Source organism: Triticum dicoccoides, chromosome 3B, assembly GCF_002162155.2.
Source record: "Triticum dicoccoides isolate Atlit2015 ecotype Zavitan chromosome 3B, WEW_v2.0, whole genome shotgun sequence".
Taxonomy (NCBI): domain Eukaryota; kingdom Viridiplantae; phylum Streptophyta; class Magnoliopsida; order Poales; family Poaceae; genus Triticum; species Triticum dicoccoides.
In genome coordinates, this window is record NC_041385.1 from 630,683,027 (window position 1) to 630,698,083 (window position 15,057).

General features: G+C 49.1%; 2 protein-coding genes across 2 annotated transcripts; both read left to right on the forward strand.

Annotated features, from left to right (window-relative positions):
* Window positions 1-2,735: 2,735 nt before the first annotated feature.
* LOC119279734 (probable pectate lyase 4) lies at window positions 2,736-4,396 on the forward strand. The gene is made up of 4 exons (XM_037560878.1): window positions 2,736-3,021; window positions 3,121-3,683; window positions 3,775-3,843; window positions 3,929-4,396. The coding sequence occupies exons 1-4, from the start codon at window positions 2,736-2,738 to the stop codon at window positions 4,202-4,204; spliced, it is 1,194 nt and encodes a 397-aa protein (XP_037416775.1). The 3' UTR covers window positions 4,205-4,396.
* Window positions 4,397-4,776: 380 nt separating this feature from the next.
* LOC119279735 (caffeoylshikimate esterase-like) lies at window positions 4,777-6,593 on the forward strand. The gene is made up of 9 exons (XM_037560879.1): window positions 4,777-4,785; window positions 4,865-4,897; window positions 4,999-5,092; window positions 5,185-5,217; window positions 5,311-5,457; window positions 5,544-5,674; window positions 5,782-5,919; window positions 6,027-6,125; window positions 6,272-6,593. The coding sequence occupies exons 1-9, from the start codon at window positions 4,777-4,779 to the stop codon at window positions 6,521-6,523; spliced, it is 936 nt and encodes a 311-aa protein (XP_037416776.1). The 3' UTR covers window positions 6,524-6,593.
* Window positions 6,594-15,057: the final 8,464 nt, after the last annotated feature.

Here is a 15,057-nt window from a genome sequence, read left to right on the forward strand (position 1 = left end):
GCTTAGGAGCTGAAAACTGCCTAAGAGAAACAGATGGATACAATAAAGCCTGAACTGCCACAACTTCTGCAAATGAGCTTCGAAATGAGAAAAATCAAGATTGTTGGATAGATGACGACAAATACTATCCAACCTAAGAAGTGGCGGGGGGAGAAAGCCTAAGAAACAGAGATGTGAAACCTCTATCAGTAAAGAACCGACAAAAACTCCAACATCGAAAACATCATAGAAGATGCATATATGAACTCCATTTTCGATGAACTCGAGCTTGTCTTGAAGATGACCAAAAGCTCTAAAACTCACAAAGAGAAACACCAAACAAGAACCAAGAAAGATGATGCAAGAATGCAATGGTTTGAGCTCTTTACGAATGAAAAGATCAAGCTACTTACTTGAGAGCCCCCCTTGGTATTACGACAATCGATCGTATAATCCGGTCTCCCAACTACCACCATGAGACTGGTAAAATAAAAGACCTATCAAGGACAAACCTTTGCCTTGCACATAGTCCACTTGAGCTAGATGATGAAGATCTTGACTTTCTCAAGTTGGACCACCTTTCTTGATTGTGTTGGCTCGATGAAGACTAGTTGATTGCTTTCCCATACTCCACTATGGGTGAGCCACTCTTCGACACATCTTCACAAGTCCATTGTCACCACAATGGACAACAAGCTTTAAGCATGATCTCTCTGTGATGCTCCACTTAAACTTGCACACCGCAGTCTTGATGACGATCACCACTTGATGTCATCCTCCATGGGTTGTATAAGATCTTCCTCTTGACGCAAGCCCATGGAAACATTCCTAACCCCACATAGAAGTCTCACGTAGACTACGAGTTAGTACAAAAAGTGTAATGGACAATGCTTACCATGTCATGGGATCACTTGATCGCTCTCGGTACATCTTGTACGCTTTGTGCGTTGATCAACTTGATTCACTCTTTAACTTAGTCATGATCAACCTTGTATTATGTCTTATCCATGATCAATCTTTGGATAATTCCTTGAATAGCACCTTGGTCAACACATAAACTCCTTCAAACCAACATATGGACTTCAAGAAATATATATGGAGAAACCCTTCAAATATAACTCAAGGCAATCATTAGTCCGTAGAGATTGTCATCAATTACCAAAACCAAACATGAGGGCACGACATGTTCTTTCATATATTATAAAACTTCAATTGGTGTAGTAAATACAAGTCAATTTTTATTTATAAAATGTCGATAAAATATCAAAGGCGGTAGCGACATTATATTTTAGTCGCATTGCACAAAAATTGTTGGAGAGAATAGGAAGTCTTAGCAGTAAGCATCTACTACTCCACATGATTGTGCCTTCGAGACTTCTAGCGTCTCAATCCTTCAGCACCCGGGGTCCCTCTAGACTAACTTCGAAGGTATAATTGTTCTAAGCAATTTTCATTTTCATTTAGTTCAATCATACTCATAAGTTATATTCTAAGTCATAACTTGCTTGTGAATATGTTTTGAACTGATTATATTTTAGCCGCACTGCACAAAAAAATAGCTTCATTTTCTCCACCAGGTAGCTCCTCTGATGTGCATATCTGTGCAAATCACAAAAGGCTTATATGGAGATGTAATAAAGGGAAATGAAGAAGCGAGACATGTGGCCTACTGTGGATGGCAATATATTACTAGCACATCACAAAGGACTTATCTTTGTAGGTTTTAAAAATATATTCCATATGTTGTCTATGAAGTACGTCCAATGGATATGACAATAGTGAACCCTAATTATATGTTTTTGTGATATGAAAAGTAAAGTGATTGTGCAATATGGATGAGTGCATATTAGGTTTTGTGGTTTCCTAAAATTCATTTGCCTTGCCGGAAAACAAACATATGTGACCGGACAACTGGCCCATGTGTAATTGCTAAGCCATCACTGACCCTGGGGCACCGACTGGACATATACTAGTTAGTGATGATGCACATTGGCCGGTAAGTGTTGTTCGGATCTGTAGTACTGACTTTTCCATCACGCCCCATGCCATGGCCCAACCTGCCTGTGACCTGACGTTGCGACTAGGTGCAACGTGTGCATCTCTCCTGCGAGACTTGTTATAGAAGTCGAAGATACCTACTCCTTGACGTGTTTGCCCGAGTATTTGGCATGGGCCAACAGAAATCTCGTGTGTCCATTAGGGTGAAGGCTTCTGAGGTAAGTTAGAATGATGATAGCTTGCTGACAAGTGACAATTTCGACGGTGTTTCTCTTCTTGATGGAATGGGTGGGTCTTTGTGGATGGTTGGGTAGGCTAGGGGTGCCCTTCCTTGTGGGCGTGACATAACCGTTTTCGTATTCGAAAAAATGGTACTCCCTCCCTCCATCTTAAAATGGTACCTCCGGAGGTGCCCTCCGGAAATACAAAGTTGTACTCCCTCCATCCCAAAATAAATGTCTTAAATTTAGTATAACTTTGTACTAAAATTAACACAAAGTTGAGACACTTACTTTGGAACGGAGGGAGTACAAAAGTTGAGACAATTATTTGGAGAGAGTATTTAGGAGTATTTCTCCGTTTCAAATTTACTTCTCTTTGGGCCGGCCTGAAACGCCCCCGCGACACAACTCACCAGTGAAAACGGCCCAGAGAATTAAAGTCCGACAGTAAACAGCAGCCGTTCTTTCCCGAGCGCGCCTCGACAAATACCGAACCAACATGTTCTCTGTTGGTTCACTCGATCACTGTCCTACGCCATGGCGCCTCCTCAGTCCGACGAGCAGCTCGTCGACGATCCTGCCATGGTGGACATTACTCCTCCTCACCCCGACGAGCATTTCAGTGATGAGCCGGCCGTGGAAGACACAGCCCCTCCTCGATTCTCCGACGAGCAACAACCCGGCAGCGTGCCGCAAACCACGCTGATGCCGTACGCAGCCGTGGACTCGTCGCTGCGCGCCATGGCCGGCCAGGCCGAGGGCTTCGGCCGGCACGCCATCGGCGGCCTCCACGGCGACGTCTACCACGTCACCACCCTCAATGGTACGCGCGGCACCATCTCTCCGTCAATTCTCTGCACCATCATCTTCTGTCATTCTGCCATGGATTCATAGTGCTGAAGCTGAAGATGTGTTAATTAAGACGACGGGCCCGGGTCGCTGCGCGACGGTTGCCGTCGCCAGGAGCCGCTGTGGATCGTCTTCGACGTGTCCGGCACCATCCGCCTCGCGTCGGGGCTGCGCGTGTCCTCCCAGAAGACCGTGGACGGCCGCGGGCGGCGCGTGACGCTGTCCGGCAAGGGCCTTCTTCTTCGCGAGTGCGAGCACGTGATCCTGTGCAACCTGGAGGTGGAGGGCGGGCGCGGGCACGACGCCGACGCCGTCCAGATCAAGCCCGGGTCGAGGCACGTGTGGGTGGACCGCTGCAGCTTGCGCGACTTCGCCGACGGCCTGCTGGACGTGACCTGCGGCAGCACGGACGTGACGGTCTCCCGGTGCCGCTTCTCGGCGCACGACAAGGCCGTGCTGATCGGCGCCAGCAGCGAGCACGTCGTGGACCGGCGCATCCGGGTGACCATCCACCACTGCCTCTTCGACGGCACGCGGCAGCGGCAGCCCCGCGTCCGGTTCGGCCGGGTGCACCTCTACAACAACTACACCAGGGGCTGGGGCATCTACGCCGTCTGCGCCAGCGTGGAGTCGCAGGTGCGGTTCACGCGAAACTGCTCATACGCCACATGCCATAGGCGTGTGTAGTGTGTAGTAGTGCTAATCTGTACGCTTGGTATGGCTGCAGATTGTCTCCCAGTGCAACATCTACGAGGCAGGGGAGAAGAAGAAAGTGTTCACGTACATGAGCGAGCAGGTCTCGTATTACATTTACACTGGGCCTTACAGATCTGCATTTCATTTTTTGTACCTGAAACGCTTTGAGTTTGTGATTCATGCAGGCGGCGGACAGGGACTGCAGTTCAAGTGGGCGCATCCGGTCTGAAGGCGACCTGTTCCTGAACGGCGCGAAGGAGCACACCGAAAATGATTTGGAAACTGCAGAAGACGGCCAGTGGGACTTCAAGGTCCGGGATTGCTACAGGCCGTGGTCGGTCCAGCCGGCGTCGATGGCGCTCAAGGAGCTCCTGGAGTCCTGCACCGGCTGGCAGCCGGTTCCGTTGCCGGAAGACGACGTCTGCTTCACAAGAACGCCAGCTGCTGCTGAACCACTCTGAAATTTTAGAGCACGCGATGCAAATAAATTTACACGAACAATAACGAACCACCGTACTACTGCTAGTATTATGTTTGACAGATATGATCAATAACACGAACGATATCTGAAGCTCTGAATTCCATAGTCGGTGCATCTTTTTGGCAACCAAATCTGTGGATCTGATGATTTTCCTGTTGGAATTAGATTGCGACGTGACTGAGAATAGATGAACTGACTGTACCACTGATTCTGACCGAGTGCACTCGCAGAGATCTCTCACGCGCTTTGTTTTCCATGCTCGCCGGGGTTTCGCTTCGCAAGTTGCAGGTTTAAATCTCCCTTGCGAAGTAATCGGTGCCACCATCTGCACACAGACTCGTACGTAAGTCTAAGTCTAGCATTTTTGGACTCGTACTACGCCGTTCCATACCGTTGGCTTGCTTCGGTTTCTTGTGGGGTTGGCCGATCTGTGTGTTCTTTTTCTTAGACTAGAGGATCGATTCTATGTGTTCAAGGTGCAGTAGTATATATGTATGTACACGCATGCATCATGTCAATCAAGTTCACTTGTTCAAAGGGAGTTCTGAAGACATGGCTATGGTAAGATAAGGAGCATCCTACAACAGCCATTTCATACTGTTATGATCCAGGTCCAAACCGTGACATTTTGGTTTTGCAGGATCAGTGCACCGATGATGTCAAGTATGAAGAGGTCGGTTCGTATTGCCGCAGCACTCCGAAGTCTAAACACGGTTTTAATTTTCATCATCGTTGCTCGCGTTTGCTAACTCTGAAGTCTGACTCAATTTCCAGGAGTTTATCGTGAACTCCCGGGACACCAAGCTGTTCACCTGCTCATGGATGCCGCACAATTCAGAGCCCAAAGCTTTGATATTCATCTGCCATGGTACTGGTGCACTTCCCACTATATATCTCTGGTTCTCTACTCGACCAATTCGCAAATAAAAGAGCCAGTTGTTTTTGGTTTCTCTTCGCCAGGGATTGCAGCAGAGTGCAGTGTATCAATGAGAGGTAGTAGAACTCACAACCCTTAGGTTCTAAAAATGGACGAACTACGGTGAGTAGATGCTAGATACTGACAAGCTGCAGGAAATCAATGACCAGATACTGCCTCCCGTTTGGTGCGCGCCGGGTACGCCGTCTACGGGATAGATCACGAGGGGCACGGCAGGTCGTCTGGCCAGAGATGCTACGTGCCGAACTTCAGCGACGTCGTTGCCGACTGCTCCAGCCATTTCATGAGCGTCTGCGGTACGGACGGCTCACTGAACTATGCCGGGTACACAAACTGAAAACACCAATTGAGCTCTGAATTTGTGGCGTCTGACCAATTTCAGATAAGCCGGAGAACAGGGGGAAGAAGCGGTTCCTGTACGGGATCTCCATGGGCGGGAGCATAGCGCTTCTCCTCCACAGGAAGGAGCCGGCCTACTGGGACGGCGCCGTTCTGCTTGCTCCAATGTGCAAGGTCTTCTCTGTTTTTTCTCCCCCTTTATAAATAAAGCAACACGGGGGTGAGTTTTCGTGGTGATTTTTGTGTGCATGGTTGTTTGTTAATTCGTTATATGGTATCAGATTTCTGATGACATGAGGCCTCATCCGGTGGTGGTGAGCGCTCTGAGGATGGTATGCGCGGTGGCGCCCGGTTGGAGGATCATACCCATCCCGGACATCATCGACAAAGTCTGCAAAGATCCAGAGATGAGAAAACAGGTACTCAGTCATATGTACCAACTTCTTTTAATAAGGCTCTTAACGACTGGAAGAAAAGGTGAGTATTGTTGATGGTTGCTGAATTTAGTATGGGTGTTTGCGTGCAGGTTCGCTCCAATCCGTATATTTACAGGGGAAAGCTCCCATTGAAGACCTGTCATGAACTCCTCATGGTGAGCCTAGACATTGAGAAGAACTTGCACGAGGTAATCTCCCTTCCTAGTTAGAAAACTGTCTAATTTCTCTCCTAGTCTGCCCACCTCATGGTGTGCCATGCGTGTAGTCTCAGTAAGACAGTAAATTAGGTTCATGGAGAAAGACAGAGAAGCTACTAACGTTTTGAGATTGGAAGGTGAGCCTGCCGTTCTTGGTGCTGCACGGAGGAGACGACATCGTGACGGATCCTTCGGTGAGCAAGCTGCTGTTCGAGGAAGCGTCGAGCGGGGACAAGGACTTGAAGCTCTACCCTGGGATGTGGCACGCGCTCATGGCAGAGTTCCCTCAGGACGCCGAGCGCGTCTACTCCGACATCATCTCTTGGCTGGACCAGAGGGCGAATTGTGCAGCCAATGTTTCAGCGAATACTGGCACGGCAAGTGCCTAGAAGGTGTTAGTTAATTAATTATGCAATGCAAAATATGCCAAGTGTTCTGTTTCTTAGCAAATGTCAAGTGTCGTTTCATGCCGCTTGGGCAGGGCATGCAGAGTTCTGTAATCCAGATGTGCTACTTGAAGGTTTATTAATTTGTGTTAATGAAAACCAAGGCATGGAAAGGCCCGCGCGAGGCTCCCGCTCCCGCGACTAGCCCGCTAGGGTTCCGCCCCTTTCCCTCCCGCCGCCGCCGGCCGCCGGCCTCACGCCCCGCCTCCGTCCCCTTCCCACCTCCCCCTTTCCCGTCCAGATCCGCCTCGTGCCGCCTCCCCGGGAGGTGGCCGGGGCGGAGCTCGAGCTCCTTACCAGCGGCCCCCCTCCTCCCCCGTCTCCCCCGCCGCCGCCGGTGGTCGCCCCCGACGCTAGTCCGGGTGGTACCGGCGGCGGCGGGCCTTCTCGTCCCCGCGCGCGCGTGCTCCCTTCCCGAGGCAGGGAGGCGGCGGCGGTGCAGCCCGGCTTGGCTGCGGTCCGGCGGCCCTGCAACGGCGGCCGGCGGCAGGGCGTGGTGTCGGCGCCGCTCCTTGGCGGCAGGGCGACGTGGTGGTGCCGGGTGGCTGACGTCGCGATCCCGGCCCAGATCTGGGCCCAGCGGGCCCCATATGGGTCCTAGCGGGCTGGCCCCCCGTCGTGGCCTCGTTGTGTGCGGCGCGGTGAGGAGGAGGAGCGGCTTGGATATGGGGCATCGGCGCCGATGGCGTGCCGTCAGCAGCGCGAGGGCGGGAGCTTTACGGGCTCACGAGGGCTCGACCGGGCCTGTGGGCCCACGGGCCTGGTGTGCTCCTGCTATTGCGTCTGGACGGCTACCGTCGCGGATGGTGGATGTGGAGCCCTCCCGCGTGCCGACGATGCTGATGCCCTAGTCCCGGCTCTGATTCTTCGTCGCGTTGTCCTCACTTCGCGGTGCCGTGGTGAGACGGCGTGGGGGCCTCATGACCGCATTGGCGCAGGGTGATGGTTGGTCTGGTGGCTGGATCCGGAGCGCCCGAGTTGTGTGTTGGGATCGGGGGAAACCCTTGTCGGCGTGGCCGACACCGGCGCGGTGGCGCCTGTGGGTGCCACCTGACCTTCAGGGAGGGCGTCGGAGGCTACCCTTCCTTTCGCCTCGTCGTGTACCAGGGGAAACCCTTGGCAACAGCGTCGTCATCGTCGCGATCCTTCTTGGAGGTGTTGATAGGTGCCGGCGCTTCGGAGTCTTGGAGCCTAGTGAAAGATCCCGGTGGGCGCAGCGTTCACGAGGCTTCTTCATTTTTGTTGATCCGCCGTGGTCGGCATTTGTTTCTTTTGCTCTTTCTCTGTCGTTTCTTTTGGGCGTGACTGTGCTGCTTCCGCCCCAGCACCTATTCCTGTATGGTTCAGTTGGTTGCTTTGTATACAAAGCGGGGGGAAACCCTTTTTCGGTACAAAACCAAGGCATTGAAAATGTGTATACTTTTTTTTCGGGGGTAAAAGGATGTGTATTACTCAAGAGCAAATAAGTTCATCCCTACACAGACTAGGGATATTAGCCGGTCCAGAACGGAGCCAAACAACCGTGCGGTTCTCCGATCTACCAAAGTTTGCTAGAACATGACTTACATTATTTCGCTCTCTAGGAATATGAGTAACTATACACTCTCTTTGACCCAAAAGAAACTTGATCTCAGAAATTACCATGGCGTATATGGATCTATTGTGTTCTGTTGATGTGATCATCTCGTCTGCCATCTTGCTATCACACTCCTGGATGATTGGAAGTTCCGTCCACTGATGCGCCAAAGCCAATCCTTCCATGCAACCAGCAAGCTTAGCATGCAGGACGTCGGGGCATGACCAAAGAGAGCAGCAAGCCGAGAAGATGATGGCGCCATCCTGGTCACGCAATATCATGCCGACACCTGCAGTACCATCGGCCGTAGATAGAGACCCATCAACGTTCAGCTTGGTCCATTCTGTAGGAGGAGGCTGCCATTTAGAAGGTGGTGGCTTTGGAATTTTTTGCATGCAACAATGGCTGAGCCACACCATCCTCATCTGCCACCATCTTGCCTTTCACTAGCTTCACTGTGGAATAGTGTTGCAGATCCAACAAGGAGGACACATAGCTCTGCAGAAAACGTTTAGACGCTTCCACTGGTGGTGCTGGCTTATGATGGGTAATTTCATTCCGCCAGCACCTCCACAATAGCATCAATAGACGCAGTCGATCGCCGTTGTTCAAGTCCGCCATGGCGTGTAAGAGCCACTCCGGCCCGGTATTACACATCGACGTAATCTCAGGGATGCACCACACCTTTGCCATAGCTTGCCAGAATTCCACTGCACGCGGGCACCTACAAAAAGTGTGGAATGTGTCCTCACGCTCGAGACCACATAACGGACATATGTCAGTTGTTCCAATGTGGCGATCAAACTTGTTAGCCCAAGTTGCAAGTGAATTTGTCGCGCTCTCCATCCAAATACACACACACCTTAGGAGGAGCAGGGCACCTCCATATTGATGCCTAGATGACATGTCGCCCGTCCGGTGCCCTGCTCGCCGCGACTGAAGAAGGACGGAGCTTGTCCTCGAGCGCCAGCCGACACGCACTATGCACGGTGAAGATACCGTTGCGTTCAGGTCCCCATGCTAGGACGTCGTCGCCCAATCTCGGTGAAGCTTTAATCTTCAGAATTTCTTGCACATCCACTGGTAGAAAATAGCGTCGCAACAGGTTGCCTCGCCACGCACCGTGCATGTCCAGTAGCTCACTCACCCGACGGAGTCGGCATCGGCCTTGGGGGGAGATGGGTGGGCGCCCTGTTGGATGAGGGATCCAAGAGTCTTGCCAGACTCTAACCGAGGCTCCATTACCTATGCGCCACACAAGCCCTTGTTTCAAAAGTTCCAAACCGTGCACAATGGACTGCCATGTTTGAGATGCGTTCCCGCTGAAGATCGTGTCCTCCATACGTCCATGCGGGAAATATCGGGCTCTCAGTACACGAGCACAAAGGCCGTCAGGAAAAGCCATGATCCTCCAGGCCTGGCGAGCAAGCATAGCCTGGTTAAATAGACGAAAATCCTTGAAACCCATACCGCCTGAAGCTTTGGCCCTAAGTAACTGATCCCACACTTTCCAATGTGTTTTCCGTTTGCCCTTTGTTGCACCCCGCCAATAGATGCGGATCATACGACCGAGATCATCACATGTGCTGCGGGGAAATTTGAAGACACTCATCAAGAAGGTAGGAAGTGCATGTGCAACCGCTTTTATCAAAACTTCCCTTCCTGCTTGTGACATTAATTCTCCCCATTGTATGATACGCTTAGTGAGTTGTTGCTGCAAATTCTGTAACTTCCACTTTGAGAAGCGACCATTGAGAGTTGGCAGCCCAAGGTATTTCTCCTCAAAATTAGCGGAAGTCACCTCCAGAGTTTGCATAACAACATGCTTGTCCACATTCCTACATCGGTGACTAAACAAAATAGAGCACTTGGCTGGATTGATCAATTGTCCAGTAGCACTAGCGTATTTTTTAAGTACTCGCTTGTGTAGGACCTTGAAGTATGTCTAGAGGGGGGGGATGATTAGACTACTTGACCAATTAAAAACTTAACCTTTTCCCAATTTTAGGCTTTGGCAGATTTTAGCTATCTTTGAACAAGTCAAGCAATCTTCACGCAATTCAAGCAAGCATGCAAAGAGTATATAGGCAGCGGAAAATAAAGCATGCAACTTGCAAGAATGTAAAGGGAAGGGTTTGGAGAATTCAAACGCAATTGGAGACACAGATGTTTTTGTCGTGGTTCCGATAGGTGGTGCTATCGTACATCCACGTTGATGGAGACTTCAACCCACGAAGGGTAACGGTTGCGCGAGTCCACGGAGGGATCCACCCACGAAGGGTCCATGAAGAAGCAACCTTGTCTATCCCACCATGGCCGTCGCCCACGAAGGACTTGCCTCACTAGCGGTAGATCTTCACGAAGTAGGCGATCTCCTTGCCCTTACAAACTCCTTGGTTCAACTCCACAATCTTGTCGGAGGCTCCCAAGTGACACCTAGCCAATCTAGGAGACACCACTCTCCAAGAAGTAACAAATGGTGCGTTGATGATGAACTCCTTGCTCTTGTGCTTCAAATGATAGTCTCCCCAACACTCAACTCTCTCTCATAGGATTTGGATCTGGTGGAAAAAAGATTTGAGTGGAAAGCAACTTGGGGAAGGCTAGAGATCAAGATTCATATGATAGCAATGGAATATCTTGGCCTCAACACATGAGTAGGTAGTTCTCTCTCAGAACTGGTAAGTTGGAAGTGTAGGTTTGTTCTGATGGCTCTCTCCACGAATGAAGAGGAGGTGGAGGGGTATATATAGCCTCCACACAAAATCTAACTGTTACACACAATTTACCAAACTTGGTGAGACCAAATCATCAAACTCGGTCGGACCGATTTAGTAAACCTAGTGACCGTTAGGGTTTTCGGTGGGACTGACATGCAACTCGGTAGGACCGGTATGATTAGGGTTAGGGCATAACGTAATCTCGGTGAGACCGATTACACAAACTCGGTGAGACCGAATCTGGTAATTAGCTAACCAGAGAGTTGGTCAGGTAAACTCGATGGGACCGATTCGCTCTTTCGGTGAGACCGAAAAGTTACGAAAGGGAAACAAAGAGTTTACATTGCAATCTCGGTGGGACCAATCGCTCACTTCGGTTAGACCGAAACGTTACGAAGGGAAACAAAGAGTTTACATTGCAATCTCGGTGAGGCCGAGATCCCTATCGGTGAGACCGATTTGCCTAGGGTTTGTGGCAGTGGCTATGACACTTGAACTCGATGGCGCCGGATAGAAAGAATCGGTAGGGACGAGTTTGACTTTAGGTTTAGGTCATATGTGGATGTGAGAAAGTAGTGGAGGGTTTTGGAGCATATCACTAAGCACATGAAGCAAGAGGCTCATTAAGCAACACCTCATCCCTCCTTGATAGTATTGGCTTTTCCTATAGACTCAATGTGATCTTGGATCACTAAAATGTAAAATGAAGAGTCTTGAGCTTTTGAGCTTGAGCCAATCCTTTGTCCTTGATATTTTGAGGGATCCACTTTCATCATCCATGCCATGCCATTCATTGAGCTTTCCTGAAATATTTGTCTTGGAATAGCATTAGCTCAATGAGCTATATGTTGTTATGAATTACCAAAACCACCTAGGGATAGTTGCACTTTCAATCTCCCCCTTTTTGGTAATTGATGACAACATATAGATCAAAGCTTCGACAAATTATAATAAGATTGAAAAACATCGTCGCTTTGAGAAGTATGTGATAAGCAAGAGCTCCCCCTAAATTTGTGCATATTTTAAGATTTGCTTTGGACTGCAAATGCACAAGGAATTAGGCTCATGGGTTACTCTTCCATGTCACATACATCTTGGTGGAGCGCTCAAAATAATAAAGATTGAATACATGCACTCATCACCAAGCAAAGTGAATGATCATATAAGGATAAGTAAGATAATAACATATAACAAGCATAAGTGTAGCTTATGATCAAACACATGATCATCAATGTCTCACAGGTAATTGCATAGTATCTCAAGCAATCAAAAGCAAACAAAGTTCAACCAAGAAGACAAGAGAGAACAAAAGCAGCAAATCTCTCTCTCTCGAAGCCTATGATCTATACATTTTTCTCCCCCTTTGGCAACAAGTTACCAAAAAGTTCCTAGAAAATGTATAGGACTATATCGTCTCTCAGGCTTGGTCTTCTGCTGGTGGCGTAGAGATGGCTCCTTGGACGAAGACTTCAGTAGATGTGGTTGGAGCTGAAGGAGTTGGTGCTGGAGCTGGTTGCACTGGAGCTGTAGCTGGTGCAGATGAAGTGGCTTTGGTGTCTGTCACTGGCTCTGCAACTGATCTCTGAGCTCGAGGCACTCTGGCAAATGCATCTGTAGTTGTCTTGCCCTTCCTCTCCTGCATGTCATCCTGAAGCTGCTCCACAACTGACTGAATCTCAGTTACTTTGACATCTAAATCATAAAATTTTTGTTCCATGATTCTTTCCATGCTCTCCTGGTTTTGAGTTAGGGTGGCCAACCCCTTCTCAATCCGCAGAGTTGATGCTATCAAGTAACCAAGTTGGTCTTGCTTGCTCTTCAAAAAGTACTTAGATGCCTCTGCTTGAGATGGCATCTTGGCAGCCTTCTCTTTATTTGCTTTCTCCTTCTTCTCTTGAGCTTGCACTGATGATGGTTCATTCTCATTCATTACAACTTGATTGTCCTCAAAGTCTGGATAGAGAGCAAAGTGTTCCTTATCCAACAGATACTTCCATGTGCCCATCTTTGAGTTAATCAACTCCTGAATCTATGGGGCATATCCACAGCTCCTCTTTTGGTCTGCTGCAGTCCTCTTGATTGTTTCAACTATGAGGCTCATGACCTTGAACTTCTGGGGCACATAAAAAATGTGAAGCAAGTTAATTGCATGCCCTCTGATCATGTTGTGGTCACCTGATTTGGGCAACAGAGTGTGCCTTAGGATCCAGTTGATCATAGGCAGCCCTGACAGAAGAAAATGAACTGATCCAAACTTGAAAGTCTCAAGTGCATCATCAGGGATCTCCTTGTACATCTGTGACATAGAATTGTGATCCATCTTCTTCTTGGCATAGATATCCAAGTCATCTTCACTCTCCTTTGGGGCACTGGTCAGATTGGCCCATTCCTCAATGGTTGATTGGTATCTTGTTCCTTCAGACATCCAAACTATCCTCCCATCTGGATAGAAATGTGCTGTGGAGTAGAATTGCATAATGAGCTCATCATTCCAGTTGGTGAGCTTCTGCCCAACAAAATCTGCAACTCCACATGCAATGAAACTGTCTTGCACTCCAGGATAGTGTTCCTCATTTTCCTTCATGTAGGTCCAGTCGACCCACCTCATATCACACACTATGGGCTTCTTGTCCAACAAGATTGTCTCATAGAAGTCCTGCTATTCCTATGTATGGAACCTGTAATCAACAACAGTCCTTCTCCTGGTGGCATATGGATCTGTCATTCTCCATAGCCTCAACCCTGAGTCTCTCCTGATCTTCATGTTCTCAGCCACAGGATGAGCATCATTGTGGTCTGGAATCTTGGGTTTGAGCTTCCTTAAGATCTGCCCTTCTTCATCTTCCTCAGTAGCAACATCAGGCATTGGGGCCTTGTTCTTCTCAGCTGCCGGTATACTCATGGTATTCCTCTTTGGTGCAATCTTGGGCTTGGGGGCAGCTTTGGGCTTTGAAGTTGCAGCCCCTGACTTTATGGCATCACCCATCAACTTTTGTGCCTTGGGTGCTGGTGCAACAACCTCTTCTTCTTCCTCTTCCTCCATCATAGAAGGCTCCCCAATCACTCTGGCCATGGTCTTCTTGACCCTTTCCTTCCTTTTCTTTCCTTCTGCAGCTGGCTCCTTGGGATCAGGTTTCTCTGTTTCTTGTGTTGATCCTCTAACCTTCAGCATAGGTGTCCTCTTGGCAGGGACCTTCCTATTCAGTCCTGGTTTTGTGGTCTTTGCTGAGCCATACTCCTTTTTGAACACTACTTTCTTGGAAGTAGCCTCATCTTCAGCTGCCACATAGTCCTCATCCTCTGAGTCTGAGGTTCTCTTCCTTCTTGCTCTTGTGGCTGCTTTGGGAAAATTGCTAGGAGTACTTCTGCTGCCTTCATCTGAGGAACTGGAGGGACTAGTTCCCTCACTCATGTGAATCTGCTCTTCTTCCCTGTTCTGACTATCACTTTGGTCTGACATGCTGCACACACTGACTGCTGACCCTGTGAATAGTTATAGATGAGGTAGAGTGGATGAGCATCACAAAATGCAGAGATTTTTGCAAAAGAATGATTCAAAAAACTTAGTTTTAGTTTTTCACAGAAAGCATTTCGGATCTACCGATTTTCAAACTCGGTGATACCGAAGCAGTTTTGGAACCTAAACTAGTGAACTCGGTCAGACCGAGTCATAGTTTGGTGGCACCGAGACTGCTAGGGTTTCACAAATTTCTAAAATCGGTCACACCGGTTTGTAATTCTCGGTCAGACCGAGACTTACTAGTGCAATGGCGTTAGCCAAATCGGTGGGGCCGAGTTTTTCAACTCGGTGGGTCCGAGATGGTTTCGGCAGAAACCTAACCCTAAATTTTCGAATCACACCTATTCTAAGGATCGTTTTGACTGGATAGAAGTGTTTCAATCGTGGCAAGATGCATTACGAACACAATGTGCTGAGAATCAGACGAGGATAGCACTGTGATCGAGTTCATACCCTAGTTCGGCGGTGAACTCACTACAGCGGCAACGGCGGAGAAGAATTCCGTTGACGGCGACGGAGACCAGCGACAGGAGGCGGCTGGCGACGAGGTCGACGATCCGTAGACCTAGTAGGCAGAGCGAGCTATGCGCGGGCGAGGAGTTTCGGAGAAAGTTTTCCAAAATTTGCCCATGTGAATATATAGCCCGACACTATCGGTGTG

Bases quoted from the DNA above. Each gene is read 5' to 3' on its own strand.
- LOC119279734 (XM_037560878.1), top strand. From the start codon at position 2,736: ATGGCGCCTCCTCAGTCCGACGAGCAGCTCGTCGACGATCCTGCCATG. The intron at 3,022-3,120 runs GTACGCGCGGCA...GTGTTAATTAAG, and splicing joins CCACGTCACCACCCTCAATG to ACGACGGGCCCGGGTCGCTG. The intron at 3,844-3,928 runs GTCTCGTATTAC...TGATTCATGCAG, and splicing joins TCACGTACATGAGCGAGCAG to GCGGCGGACAGGGACTGCAG.
- LOC119279735 (XM_037560879.1), top strand. The intron at 5,920-6,026 runs GTACTCAGTCAT...GTTTGCGTGCAG, and splicing joins ATCCAGAGATGAGAAAACAG to GTTCGCTCCAATCCGTATAT. The intron at 6,126-6,271 runs GTAATCTCCCTT...TGAGATTGGAAG, and splicing joins TTGAGAAGAACTTGCACGAG to GTGAGCCTGCCGTTCTTGGT.